At 40.4% G+C, this 14,655-nt stretch overlaps 1 protein-coding gene across 6 annotated transcripts in view; it reads right to left on the bottom strand.

The window, feature by feature from the left end:
- Nucleotides 1–1,652: 1,652 nt before the first annotated feature.
- Arb2a (ARB2 cotranscriptional regulator A) overlaps nt 1,653–14,655 on the bottom strand; it is a 391,209-nt gene continuing 378,206 nt past the window's right edge. For all 6 annotated transcript variants that reach the window (XM_090331618.1, XM_090331625.1, XM_090331624.1 and 3 more), the window contains one exon: nt 1,653–1,948. In XM_090331618.1, coding sequence (XP_090187744.1) covers nt 1,806–1,948 — 143 coding nt within the window. In that variant the 3' untranslated portion in view covers nt 1,653–1,805. The remainder of the gene's footprint in view (nt 1,949–14,655) is intronic.

Genomic DNA, 14,655 nt, shown 5'->3' with positions numbered 1-14,655 from the left:
TATTGTTTGGGGTTACATATTTTGAATCATCCAGAACTGGATAAAATGCCATTTTCATTTTTCCTCCTATCTCATTGCTAAGTAACACCAGCAGATATATATATGACCACTGAAAGCTGTTCACTTTATCACCATTGAAACTATAGGACTAGTGAATATACTTACATGCCAAATGCAGCATGAGATATTAATCAGTTTTAAAACTTGTTGACATTAGTTCATGACATAAAACCATTCATGAGATGGTTGGTTTCAGGTTATTTCTCTGAGGCATTAGAGAATTCTAAGTCATATTGGATACATTTTTTCATGTTTTCCAATAAGGCAGGCACATTACTTGTTGCATACACTTTTTAAAAAAGAATGAGAAGTATTAAATTCAGAACTGCTTTCATTAGAAATGATCTTCACTAGGTAATTAAATTCTTCAAGTAATTAAATATTAATTAGGCTGAATTTTAATATTTAAATTTGAAAGTTAGCAAAAACCGCTGACTTATTTTATCTTTTGTATTTCACAGTGTTGGGCCAGATCTAATACACTTCACTGTCAAAATTATAAGGCGAAACCCTACAGGTGTTTGTTTGTGTGTGTGTGTGTATGTGTGTGTGGTTAAATGTCAACCACAGGACAGGACTGAAAGACAATAGTCCACACCAAGTATCTTTTTTGCTACTAAAGAAGAAAACTGGAAAAAATCATTTTAGCCCTTGTACAGCCTTTCAGAAGAAAAAAGGTTCCAGACAATGAAGCTTCATTTTCATGGCAGTAAAACTTCTCTACCTAAAACAGGAAAACTCAAAGTGGGTCATTCTAGTAAGGATAAACCACCACCTTTTTTTCTTTTCTTTTTCTTTTTCCACAGTGAGATATAAAAAGCAGAACTCAAGTATGTCATCTAAATTACAATGCTACTCAGTACACATTACATATAAAAGCCAATTCTTAACAAACATGGAAATTCCATTGAAAATGAGACCTTTTACACCTCCATGTAAAAGATCCGTTCATTACACTGCCTTTAAACATTTCCTTCTGAAATTAGAGATCTGTGTCAAATCTCACATTCCCGTGGCAAAGGTATTTCAGCCACAGTGAGCACCCAGTACACGATGGCATTTTTACGCGGATTTTCTTGTGGTCCCGAAGTGAAAATACATCGTCAGGGAGAGAACAACTCGAACGCTCCAAAGTACAACGGGCACGTCGCAGCGGACTTGTTCTGAATTTAAATTTGGCGTTTCGTGGGGAGGGGCAATGAGAGAGGGAGGAGGAGGGGGGAAGAGAGAAAGGGGGAGGTTGAGACGGGGGCGGGGGGAGACTGACTCAGTCTCAGAATAAAACTCAGTTAATATGTAAGTCTGAATTCTAGCAGAGAAGCCTGTGGCGTTCCAGAGGGGAGCGCGGCCCTGCTGGAGGGGGCGCGAGGCTGCGGGAGAGAGGGCGGAGGCGGGCGGCAGGACCACGCAGACACCGCGCCGACACCGCGCGGCCGGGGCTCGGTCTTGGCTACGGGAGGCGCGCGGGCTGCGCGGGGCTCCGCGCGGTCAGCCTTCGTCTGCGCGCTGACGGGCGGCGCGAAGCCCCGGCTCAGCCCGCCGGAAGCACGACCAGTGAACCCATATTGCTTTGACAGTTGCACTCATCTAGAAATAATGCAAAACGCTCTTTAGATGTATATATCGCGACCCCGCGCTCGGGGGAGAAAACAATCTAATGAGGGGCTGGAAGGCTGCTCGCCGGCGGGCGGCGGCGGGCGGCGGCGGGTGCGCTCCCGCGCGCTCGGCTCCCCGGCCTGGCGAGCTCACAGCTCCTCGTGCTTTATGCGGTGGGAGCGCCGCGTCACGGCCGGCTTCTGGGAGCTGCTCTTGGCCTCCGAGGCTTCCGCGAAGAACTTGAAAATCGACGGGAAGCTCTTCCAGGAAGTGAGCTCGTGCCGGTCGGTGCCTGCGGGAGAGCACAGATCGGGTTAGCGGGCGGCCTCGCCGGGAGCGGCGGGCGCCGGTGTGCAGTCGACAGGGTAGGGGGGGGCGCCTCGGCGCCCCCCCCCGCCCCGCCCCGCGGCCCCCGTCCCGACCACACCAGTACCTGGCGCTCCGCCTGCGGGGCCCGGCCCCAGGCCTCACAGACTGCGCGCTGCCGGCCTGCGGGACTGCCGATCCCGCCCGAGACTCGCCCGCGGGGCGCGGGAGGCGCGGCCCGGAGCCCCGGGGCCTCGGCCCCTGCGGGCCAATGGCAGAGCGCGGCGGACGGGCCACACCCCTTCTCGCCTAGCAACCACCCACACCCCGGCCCCCACCCCCGCGCGCGCCGGGATTGGTTTCCCTAGCGTGCGAGCGGGCTTCCACACCCGCCCACAGCACTCGAGGGCCCACGCTTCCTAAGAAGATAAAATCAGGTGTTTTATTCCCCCCCCCCTTGTCTCTTCCAGAGGCTGTGATGTTAGACCTGACCCAGTCATAGGAGATGTTTAATGAAGGGTCAGATTCTAAAGAGACTAGGCCCTGAAAGTATCCTGGTGGGGGACATAACATTTCAAGGGTCAGAGTTAGAAATGCTAAATATATATATATATATATATATATATATATATATATATATATATATATATATATATATATATATATATAGGGTTATTTTCTGTGGTTTGGATTTAATATCATCAGTGCATACTGTTTTTCAAATCAAACTTACCTTCAATTTGACACCGCCAACAAGTAACACTGATGAGTGGACATGAAGACACAGGTTAACGCATTTCTCATGACTGGAATAGCCTACCATTTAATCAATAGCTTTACAATTGAACCGGTTTTTTTTCTTAAATGCAAAAACAACAAAAAAAATCACAAAATCTTTCCCATAGAAATAATGAGTGAGTAGTCTGAACACAGTCAAAATCGTTTCCTAGATCACTCAATTATGCAGATACTGCTTGGAACTGAATTCAGGGCCTCTGTCTGATACTTTAACGTTGTTAATGATAATTCTTTAGTCTGTAATAGTAGGTCATTGCTATGGTTACTCTACAATGGTGCAACACTTTGCTTTCCCCTTCAGCTATTCGCTGAGACCTGGTAACCACATTTGTTGCCTAGCAACAGTTTTGTGACAGTATCACAATCTGGGAGTTACAACAATAAGGATGCTATGGCTGCAGTCTGTTGGCCAGAGAGCAGAAAGCTAGGGTCTGTGCATGTGACTTAGCTGTGGGAGCTGGCCCTCCTGGAGAACCCCTCTCTTCAGAGATGCTTTCACAGACATGTCCTTTTCTTAGCAGTCTGACCTCTTGTGCCTGCATTTGAAGCTCAGATCTACTGGTGAAATCATGTGCTTGATAAATATCCCCTGGCACTATAGTATGCAGAGTAAAAAAATCGATGTCACTTTTCTACTTATGTGCTCATTTCAGAAAAATGCAGTGCTATTCATTGGGAGGGATGGGTGAGTATAGGTTATTCTGGCAAATCATATACCATCTGGATTTGGATAACTAACTTTTTTTTTTTAAATTGGTGTACTTGGGGCTTGAAATCAGGGCCAGGCCATATCCCTGAGCTTCTTTTGCTCAAGGCTAGCACTCTACCAGTTGAATCATAGCTCTACTTCTACCATTCTAGTGTGATTAATTGGAGAGAAGAGACTCACAGACTTTCCTGCCCTGACTGACTTTGAACCATGATCCCAGATCTCAGTTTCCAGAGTAGCTAGAATTACAGGCTTGAGCCACATTTACTGGTATCTGGACTGACCAACATTAATAGAATTCTTGGGGAAAAATTCTAGGAACTAGTGGCACAAGACTATAATCCTAGCTACTCAGGAAACAGATCTGAGGATAGCTGTTAGAAGCTGGCCAGGGCAGATTCTTACCTCCAATTAACCACCAAACAGCCAGAAGTGGAGCTGTGGCTCAAATGGTAGAGTACTTGTTTGTTTTGATCAAAGAAGCCCAAAGACAGTGACCACACCCTTAGTAAAAGCTCCAGGACTGGACCACACACACACACACACACACACACACACACACACACACACACACACAAATACACCTGTATACCACATTTTCCTGCATTAATAAAAAATTTTTCAAGTTTTTTCTAAAGAATGGATGGGACATACTGATACTGTTATTATAATTTTTAATGACTAATTCAAAAGACGTTAAGTGATTCTTTTGAATCTGGAGGCATTCTTTAAACATAAGTGAGCAGTTTTAGGATATCCTCAGACATGCTACTTCAAATAAAATTTTGTGGGCGTATCTAGAAGGAGGCCTAGTTGTGGATAAGATGAAGAAATGTCTGTCTCTACTTCTATAGTGTTTGCAATCCTAGTTTCAGTTCAGTATCAACTACTAAATTGCACTTATCATGACAAAAGATTCTAAAGCCAACTCTATTTCCTCCTGTGCCCTAGCCTAAACAAGAAAAATCAAAAAATAAAAACAAAAATCACCAAGAGGTGTTAATCGATGATTTCTTTTCCATTTTCTTCCATGGTGATCACATTTACACCTATCAGCATTACCAGGGCTATGATCAAGCCATAGCTTTCTCAGGAACTCCTGTCATAATTCTTCCCACTCATTGAAAGCCAGTCCAGTCTATGAATCTAGCGAGACCTAGAAGCCAATGCTCTGAAGAAATTTTAACTCCTTTATTTCTTCTTGTTGAAGGATGAGCACGTCTCTATGATGAAATAACTACAAAAGCTTTTGATCTTTACATTTTGATGACTCAATTCTTGATTAGTCTTAGGATGGAAGGATCAAAGTCCCTGAGATAGCAGAGTAAGTACCTACCCTGGCTCTCAACATTCACCCCTGCAATTTAAGACCATAAATAACAAGAATGTGTGCTTCCTTTAGAGAAAAGGAAATTAGAAGGAGTAAAGGTAGTAATCAAGGTAGCTTCCCCACTGAATTGAGTGTGGTGGGGAAGGCAGAATTCCTTTTAAACTAAGCAATAATAACATGAATATTTTATATAGCAGTAAGAGAGAGAGAATAGTTGGGTCAGCACTAACCAAATGGCTTGAAAAAGTTAGAGCATTGCAGTGAAAGCCTATTCTTCCCACATTCCAAACTGCCTTGTCTTCTTTTCTTCTTCGTGTGTGTGTGTGTGTGTGTGTGTGTGTGTGTGTTTGAACTCACTGCTTTGTGCTTGCTAGGCAGATACTATATCCCTCGAGCTATGTCCCCAGCTCTTTGTGCTTTACTTATTCTTCAGGTAAGATCTCAAATTTTTGCCTGGACTGGTCTTGGTTACTCCTAATTTAGCTTCATGAGTGGCTGGGATCACAGATGTGTACCAGCATGCCTAGAATGTTTTCCAGACTGAATCTCAGTATGTATTATGTATGTATGTATGTATTTCTGCGCCAGTACCATGGATTAAACTTGGGGTTTTGAGCTCTTAATAAGCTTGTTTGCTCATGGCTGTGTAGAATTGCTCAAACCAGTATAGAATTTTGCTGTTTAACTGGAAACATTTCCACCTTGTCTGGATTTACACCTTAAACCTCATTTCAGCCTCCTGAGTAGCTAAGATTACAGGTGTGAGCTACTAGTGCTGAGTGGGTCTCCACAACATTTCCCAGGTTGGCCCCAAAGGGCAAACATTCTGATTTCTGCCTCCAAAGTAGATGAGATTACAGATAGGTGTAAGCTACCATGCCTAGTCTCAAACTCCACTTCTTAGGGACTATGAACTTTCATTAAAAAATCCATATCCTCAATCAAGAGAGGTTTACACAAAATAAGGAAGAAGGGGCTTTGTACATTAGATGCCTGCTAGTACTCATAAGAATGGTAGGTATACCCTTTTGGATTGGCAAGCCTATTCTAACTAGAGAATTTACTTTGGGTTCCATTCAATCTCTTCATCTATAAAGTCAATGGAGCATAAACAACAAAGGGTAAACACTCAGTGTTTCATGGAAAAAGTGCCTTTACTCAGCCCAGTGGTTTTAGGGGAAGATAGTAGCCATCTCTCCAGGTATTTTGGACTGCTGTAGGAGTACTTGTGGTGATGAAAATGTTTGTGAGGTATGACTGGCTCTGAGTGGGAGATGACCATCAGGGATGGGTGGACATCTTGTGATTTTGTTTTTGCCAGTCTTGGGGCTTGAACTCAGGGCCTGAGCACTGTCCTTGGGCTTTTTCCCAAGACTAGCACCCTACCACTTAAGCCACAGCACTATTTATGGCTTTTTCTATATATGTGGTACCAAGGACTGAACCCCGGTCTTCATGCATGCTAGGCTAGCACTCTGCCACTAGGCCAAACTCCCAGCCCACATCTTCTGATTTTCTAGGGAAGGCAGAACTGTGAATTGTGCTGTATCCCATATGTTTTTCAAATGTCCCACAACTATTCATGTAGTTGAAAAGCTTATTTACTTACAAAGAAATTCAAGGTATTCTTAAGATAAAGTTTCATTTTCAGTTTTTGTATACAGTCTTGGGGTTTAAGCTCATAGTAGTCTTTGTACATTTTTTTTTCTTTTTTCTTTTTTTGTCAATCCTGTGCCTTGAACACAGAGACTGAGCACTGTCCTTGGGCCTTTCTAAAGGCTAGCACTCTACTACTTGAGCCACAGTACCACTTCCAGCTTTTTTCTGTGCATGTGATACTGAGGAATCGATCCCAGGGCTTCCTGCATGCTAAGCAAGCACTCTATCACCAGGCTACACTCCCAGCCGCAACCATCTTATAAGTCAAAGGGAGTGTGCACTCTTGAGTTTTTCAGAATATTACTAGGAAGGGTTTATCCAGTAAAAACTCATTGCTGCTGGTTCTGCTGCCTCTGGTATGTGAATTGCCATCAGTCTATCTGAATGAGCTGACATTTGTAGCTGTCAATTCCATGTTGGGTCCTTGTACATAATGAGGTATTTGACTACTTTTTATCATCCTTTCTTAGGTAAACTTTTCAGAGCACTTTACTGAAATGTCTACTCATGTTATGAATTAATTCATTCTGCATGCTAACTAGAGCAATAGGATTATTTGACAATAATATACACAATTAAGCTGATTTTGGAATTTATTTTGGGATACTAAAATTATTGTGCCATATATCTTTCAATAGGAAGTATTTAAATAACTATGAGTCACCTAAAGTAAAAATGAATATTTCATCTTACTTTCTTACTTTAGCGATTAAGTCTCAATAATCTGAGCTCTCCTTTAGAGGACTCTTTTTCTCTTGCTGAAAGGAGAGATACCCACCCTCCCTTCATTCCTTCATTCCTTCGTTCCTTCCTTTGTCTCTTCCTCCTTCCCCTGACCCCTCTCATGTGTGTGTGTGTGTGTGTGTGTGTGCGCGCGCGTGTGCACGTACATACGGATCCTGAGGCTTGAACTCAAGGACTGGCCTTTCCTGCCCAGGCTAGCTTTGAACCATGATTCTCAGATCTCAGCCTCCTGAGAGTACATGTGTGAGCCATTGGCACCTGGGTCATGTCTCTTTATTTATTAGCTAGAGCTAAAACTATTTAATGCCAATTCTACTAAGAATTCTCCCTCTTAAAAGAGTGAATTATCTTGCTAGCATTACTTTTGGATTGCATATATGATTGGGAATATAATGATCTCAGAATCCATCTGGGATTATAAGAAATGATTTTCCCTTCAGGCACACATGTAAATATTGTATCTGTTCAATCTACCCTCTCTATGTCTCTCCTTTATTTTTCTTTCAAAACAGTTCCAGTATGTTTCATTGTTCTATTTTCAAACATGAAAATAAACTAATTTAACCATACAGAATACATCTTTTGTTTTCCTTATATTTCTTCAACAGTTTGTCAATGATATTATTTATTATAGAATCAAAGGGATTAGAAATTATAAGTATGAAGAATGAAAACATAAATCATAGGCAAAAAATAAAATTGTTAAAATGTATTGTTTCCCAGAAGACTACACATTTAAGAAAAAAAAAGTAACTTGTAATGGAACTGACATTAAACAAAAATGGCTGAAAATATCTTGGGGAATGGAATGCTCAAAGACCAGGATAAGAAAGATGAAAACTGTGAAACATCCGCTTTGTCAATTTCAATTGCTTTTTCCTGTAATGAGTTCTATCCAAGCTTTCTTTTCTCTCTCTCTCTCTTTCTTTCTTCCCCTCCCTCTCCCCTTCTCTCTTTCTTACTTTCTTCCCCCCTCTCCATCCCCTCCTCATTTATTTGTTTGTTTTTGTTGTTGCTGGTTGTAGGGCTTGAACTCAGGGTCTAGCTATTATCCCTGAGCTCTTTTGTTCAAGGCTGGTGCTCTATGACACACTTCCGCCTTTTTCTGAGTAGTTTATTTAAGGTAAGAGTCTCATGGACTTTCTTGCAATGTCTGACTTTGAACAGCAATGCTCAGATCTCAGCCTAGGATTAGCCTAGAGTAGCTAGGATTACAGGCATGAGCCACCAGTACCTGGGTCAAGTTTTTTTTTAAATTTAATTTAATGTTCAGGATAATGTATACTATACAGGGGTTACAATTACATTCATCAGATAGCAGGTGCATTACTTCTTGCACATTGATACCTGTAAACTGGCCTTGTCCATACTCTTCTTCACTAGACCTGAGAGCTTATGACTTTTGGGGAATGGAGATCAGTTCCAAAACTTTTATGCTGCTAAATTAGCAACCAGAAACCCTTTACAGTTATTATCACAGATAGATATTAAGATGAAGCTGTAACTCTCTCTCCCTCTCCCTTCCCCTTTTGATTGACAGAACCAGAGCTTGAATCCAGGGCTTCATCTTTGCTCAAGTAGCTTGTTTGGCTGGTGCTCTACTATTTGGAACATGCCTCAAGCTCTGTCTTTTTCTGATTAATTTGGAGAAATCTTGTGGATTTTTCTGTCCAGGCTGGTATTGAACCATGTTCTTTGTAGTAACAAGAATTATTGGTGTGAACTACCAGCACCCAGCCCATATACCATTTTATCAAGGAGTTTTCTTAAGTTTTACATGTGTCTATTACTTATGTAGAGTTTTTGGGGGGAGTGGGTAACAGGGTTTGAAACCAGGACTTCTTGAATGCTATGTGTATGCTCTACCACAGCCTTGTAAAAATAGTATTTCTAAAAAATTACAAAGTACATTGTTAACTGGGAGTTTGGCCTACTGGTAGAATGCTTGCCTAGCATGGACAAAAACCTGGGTTCAGTTCCTTAGTACCACATACACAGAAAAAACTGGAAGTGGTGCTAGGACTCAAATGGCAGAGCTCTAGCCTTGAGAAAGCCCACTATAAGGCATAGGCCCTGAGTTCAAGCCCTGGGCCTGGCAATTAACATCGTGAGGATGGCAATCCTGTCAAGGACTATCTATAAATTCAATGCAATAGCCATCGATATCCCAATGTCATTCTTTAAAGAAACACAAGAAGCAATTCAAAATTTCACAGGAATAATACAAGACCCCATATAGCAAAAATAATTCTTAGCAGAAAGATCAGCACTGGAGCTCTAGACTCTATTACAGAGCTATAGTAACTAAAACAGCTTGGTACTGGCACAAGAACACACCTGAGGAGCAATGGAATAGAACTGAAGACCCAGAAATCAACCCACAGACTTATGGCCACTTAATCTTTGATAAGGGAGCCAAAAAAATAGAATGGAAGAAAGACAACCTCTTCAACAAGTGGTGCTGGCAGAACTGGTTAAGCACCTGCAGAAAACTAAAGTTGGATCCTTCTATGTCACCCTACACCAGGATTAACTCCAAATGGATCAAAGACCTCGAGGTAAAAGCAGATACCCTGAAAACTTTACAAGAAGGAATAGGAGATACATTAGGTCTCCTTGGCACAGGCTGAAATTTTCTTAATAAAGACCCAGAAATACAACAAATTAAAGTTTGGACAAATGGGGCTGCATTAAACTGCAGAGCTTCTGTATGGCAAACACATAGCTAGCAAGTTAAATAGAAAGCCCACTGAGTGGGAGAAGATCTTCAGTAGCCAAACAACAGATGAAGGTCTCATATCTAAAATATATCTACAACCAGAAAAATTGAATCTCTCCAAAGAAACAACCATCCCATTAAAAGAAGGACCAAAGACTTAAAGAGAGTCTTTTCTGGAGAGGAAATAAGAATGGCCTGTAGATACATGAAGAAATGCTCAACATCTCTGGATATAAAAGAAATGCAAATCAAAACAACTCTGAGATTCCACCTCACTCCAGTTAAGATGGCCATGATCAAGAAATCTAATAACAATAGATGCTGGCGGGGATATGGTGGGAGTGTAAACTCATTCAACCACTATGGAAAGCAGTATGGTGATTCCTCAAAAGATTAAACATAGAGCTCCCCTATGACCCAACAATTCCACTCCTGGGCATTTACCAAATTGTCCAGAAACAAGGACATAGTAAAGCCACTAGCACAACGATGTTCATTGCAGCACTATTTACCATAGCAAAGACATGGAACCAATCCAGATACCCCTCAGTAGATGACTGGATCAACAAGATGTGGTATTTATACACAATGAAATTCTATGCTGCCATCAGAAAGAATGACATCACCCCATTCATAAGGAAATGGAAATATTTGGGAAAAAAATCATATTAAGTGAAGTAAACCAAACCCAAAGGAACATAGGTTCAATGGTTTCCCTCATTTGTAATAATTAGTACACATCTCAGACTCTCCTAGCAAAGGATTACAGTAGCTCAAAACCAATTCCAAAGGTCATATCGAATGATACTTAATAAAATGAACTCTAGAATATGGAAACAAGAGCTTTATCTTGTGTGATTGTTGTTCTTAATGTATTGTGTGATGTCTCCTCTCTTTTTGCCCTTTGGTTAATCTCATATTGTTAATGTATCTGACTTTGTTATCTGGTAAATTGCATGTACATTTATTTGTTTATTTGAAATAGCAAAGGGAAATGGGGAAAACAAGATGATTGGGAGTGGGTGGGGGGAGAAAATGGGGACAAAAACATGAGAAAGGATATCAATATGTGAGAAGTAATACACCTACTATCTGGCTAATGTAACTGCAACCCCTCTATATATTACCCTGATAATAAAAAATAAAATTAAAAAAAGAAAGACAAGAAAATAAAGAAAAAAGGAAGTACATTGTTTAGCAGCTTTGCCAGGTATGAAATTTACTGAAAAATGGTATATAGCAAACAGAAAACAGACTGGTTAGCAATCACCAAAATATAATTTAGAAGACTTTTGCAGGTATTCACTGTTCTAATTCTTTTTTTTAAAAATAATATAACCTTTGGATTAACTTTTATTTATTTAAACTCAAATCATAAAAAAATAACAAGTGTTACATAAGCTAAAATGGCTATCCAACAAAATACTGGATTATTGCACTCTTCTAAATCTTACCAGCCACTTTATCTTACATGACCTAAGTCCAAGCGGTTATGGGGTAATTTTAAGAGTTAATGTGTAGTTTAGATGTTAGGTTAGAATAAGAACTATCGCTGTTCACAAAGTTATCTTTGAATATGAAGGATCATTTTTGTATTTTTATTTCAGGGGGAAAAAGCCAAGCATGTATCCTACTCTCACTGTGTACTTCTTTTAAAAGCAAGTATTTTAAAGCAAAAGGTGATGAATAAATTTTATAATTTTCTATGATAAAGGAGGAAATAGACTAGAAAGATATGAAACACATTAATATTAACAGTTTAAACATGTCTATGATACTTTCAAAATGACAAGACTTGATTTAAAAAATTGATCTTCAACAAGAAAAAATAAGTATGGACAATTAGGAAGTAATGAAGATCCTGTCAATATAGCTATGTTGATAATAACAGGTAAGGGAATTCTTGAGAAAATCTAATATATAACAATCAGAAGGCCTGTAATATGCATTATTGAGTCCCAATGGGATTAGCTAATGAATTTATGAGCACACCCGCAGTTATTTTTAGAAAGTCATAAAGAATTTAGAGAAATATCAGAGTATTGAAAAATAATGCCTTGTAAAAAAGAATAACATATAACTAGTAAGACTTATTTTAACATGAACTTTAGTTCATAAGGAGAAGGCAATTTAAAAATTACAAAGGTACTAACAGTTGGACAGAGAAGGGCCCCTAATGGAACCTTGAAAGTAAGGAAGAGCAACTGTGAGACTGCCTGCTACTCTGGGAGTCCGTGAATGATTAATGCCAGGTAGAGCCCTGACTAAATTACCAAGATACATGCGAGTTGTTTTTATTGTTTCCATGTTGTATGCCATTAAATCTGGTCCTGTGTTGAGATCCTAAAAGCCAGATGTCAAGTTTGAAAGTAGAGACTAAAATAAAGATGTGCGATCCTAGAGGAAAGGTTACCATTATTTGCAGCTTCTGGGGGAAGTCTGCCTTTTGGTTTGCTTAGCAACTTTTCTGCCAAATACCTCTCATCTTTGATGAGAGGCAGGAAGGGACAGGGATAGATGGTGTTGTTTAAGACTCAAGGACAATCCTGAGGATTCAATTCATTCTTCAAGCACATTAGGTAGTCCTCAGTTGATATAGGTCTCTAACATTGAACCTGGGGGCAAATCTTACTCATCAACTTTCTCCTAATCAATAAAAAAATGGATACATTTTTATTACTTCAATTATCTGTTGAACCAGGCACCTGGTAAAGAAGTGCTTTTCTTGGTTTTAACTCTTCTCTCACAAACTACAACTCTTTCCATAAGACCAGGTCTCCAGGGAAACATTGTTTCCTTTAATACTTAAGCTAAGTTGTGGGCAAACTCCCTTTTCTAGTTTCCATTTGTCACTTTCTTCTAGCATTTTATATAATTTTTAATATCACTTAAGTATACATTTTATTGCCTATTGAGGTTTACAAAATAATGCAATGGAATATATATAGAGAGTAAAATTGTTACCATAGTGAAGTAAATTAACTATTACACATAGCGGTTTCTTCTGTCATAAGAGCGCCTAAAATCTCCTAAATAATAATCATTCCTGGGGCCAGGAGTTTGGCCCAGTGGTAAGAGTGCTTGCCTAGCTCAAGTGGTAGAGCTCTAACCTTGAGAAAGTGCTCAGGCTCTGAGCTCAAGCCCAGGACTGGAAAAAAAAAAAAGAGTGCTTGCCTAGCAAGCATGAAGACCCCAGTTTGATTCCTCAATATCACATATACAGAAAAAACCAGAAGTGGTACAATGGCTCAAGTGGTAAAGCTCTAGCTTTGAGAAAGCCCAAGAACAGTGCTCAGGCCCTGAGCTCAAGCCCAGCAATGTCAAAAAAAATTAGTAATCATTCCTAATAAATTAACTGGAGTTTCCCTATTATACATTAGTTCTCTAGACTTGTTTATCCCATATAAATGCTACTTTGTATCTTTTGACTAAATTGCCTCATTCCTCCAATCCTTCCTGTAAGGAAGGATTTACTCTTTCTTTATTACATTTTTTACTTAATTTATTATTCTTTATTATATAATTTATAAATATTATATATTTATTATTATATTCTCTATCATGTATGTTTGACTTAAGAGAACAAGATTCTACACATAAGTGAGATCATGTACTATTTATTTCTGTGCTGGCTTATTTCATTTAGCACTACATCCTCCAGGTCCATTCATGGCAAATTCTAGTGGCATTCTTCACAAAAAGACAAAAAGACTAATTCTAATTTCTTTAAGACTAGACTATTCAGAGAAACACTGAAAAAACAAAAAGCAATATTGGAAGCAGCATATTTCCCATTTCAAAACTGTACTAGGAAGCTGTAGTACTTGAAACAGTATAGTTCTACCATAAGAACATGGAAAGAATAAAAAGCCCAGAAATAAATCCAAACCTGTACAATTAAGTTCAATAAATTTTGACAAGGCCACCAAGAGGACACATGGGGAGGAGCCATCAATATGAATTAACTGGAGGAGACTTTTCACCTGAAACCTAACTGGCAAGACAAAGCTGAGAGAAAGTCTGGATCAGAGTGCTGCAGGAGGGTTCTGGAAGAACCAAATACTGTGGAGGAAGCAGGTTCTCATTGCTGTTAAAGCAAAGGCTGGAGTGATGGGAACTTGATGGTGGGATGGTGAAGCTTGTGTGTGTGTGTGTGTGTGTGTGTGTGTGTGTGTGTGTTCTGGTCATGGGGCTTTAAGGGCCTGAGTACTCTCCCTGAGTTTCTTTGCTCAAGACTACCAATCTACCAATTGAGCCACAGCTCCAGGTCTGGCTGCTGAGATCATTAATAGGAGGTAAGAATTTCATGGAAGCAGGGCACTGGTGACTCATGCATGTAAATCCTAGCTACTCAGGAGGTTGAGATCTGAGATCATGGTTCAAAGCCAGTGTTGGCAAAAAAAGTCCATGTGATCTTCTCTCTAATTAATCACCAGAAAACCTGAAGTGGAACTATGGCTCAACGTGGCGCTAGTTTTGAGCAAAAGAGCTCAGAGACAGTGCCCAGGTCCTGAGTTCAAGCCTCATGATTGACTCCCTGTCCCACCCCCCATCCCCCAAAAATGCAAGAAAAGATAATCTTTCCTGCCTGACTGACCTCTAACCTGTATCCTCAAGTCTCAGCCTTTCGAATAGTTAAGATGATGGGTGTGAGCCACCAGCACTGACAGAATGATGAATCTTCATTGTCAATTTGATTGATTGAGAAGGCCAAGCAGATTAGCCAGGCACAAC

This window comes from Megascapheus bottae, chromosome 4 (genome assembly GCF_031878675.1).
Source record: "Megascapheus bottae isolate mThoBot1 chromosome 4, mThoBot2.hap1, whole genome shotgun sequence".
Taxonomy (NCBI): Eukaryota; Metazoa; Chordata; class Mammalia; order Rodentia; family Geomyidae; genus Megascapheus; species Megascapheus bottae.
Note: the sequence above shows the minus strand (reverse complement) of the source record. Positions and strands in the feature narration are given on the sequence as shown.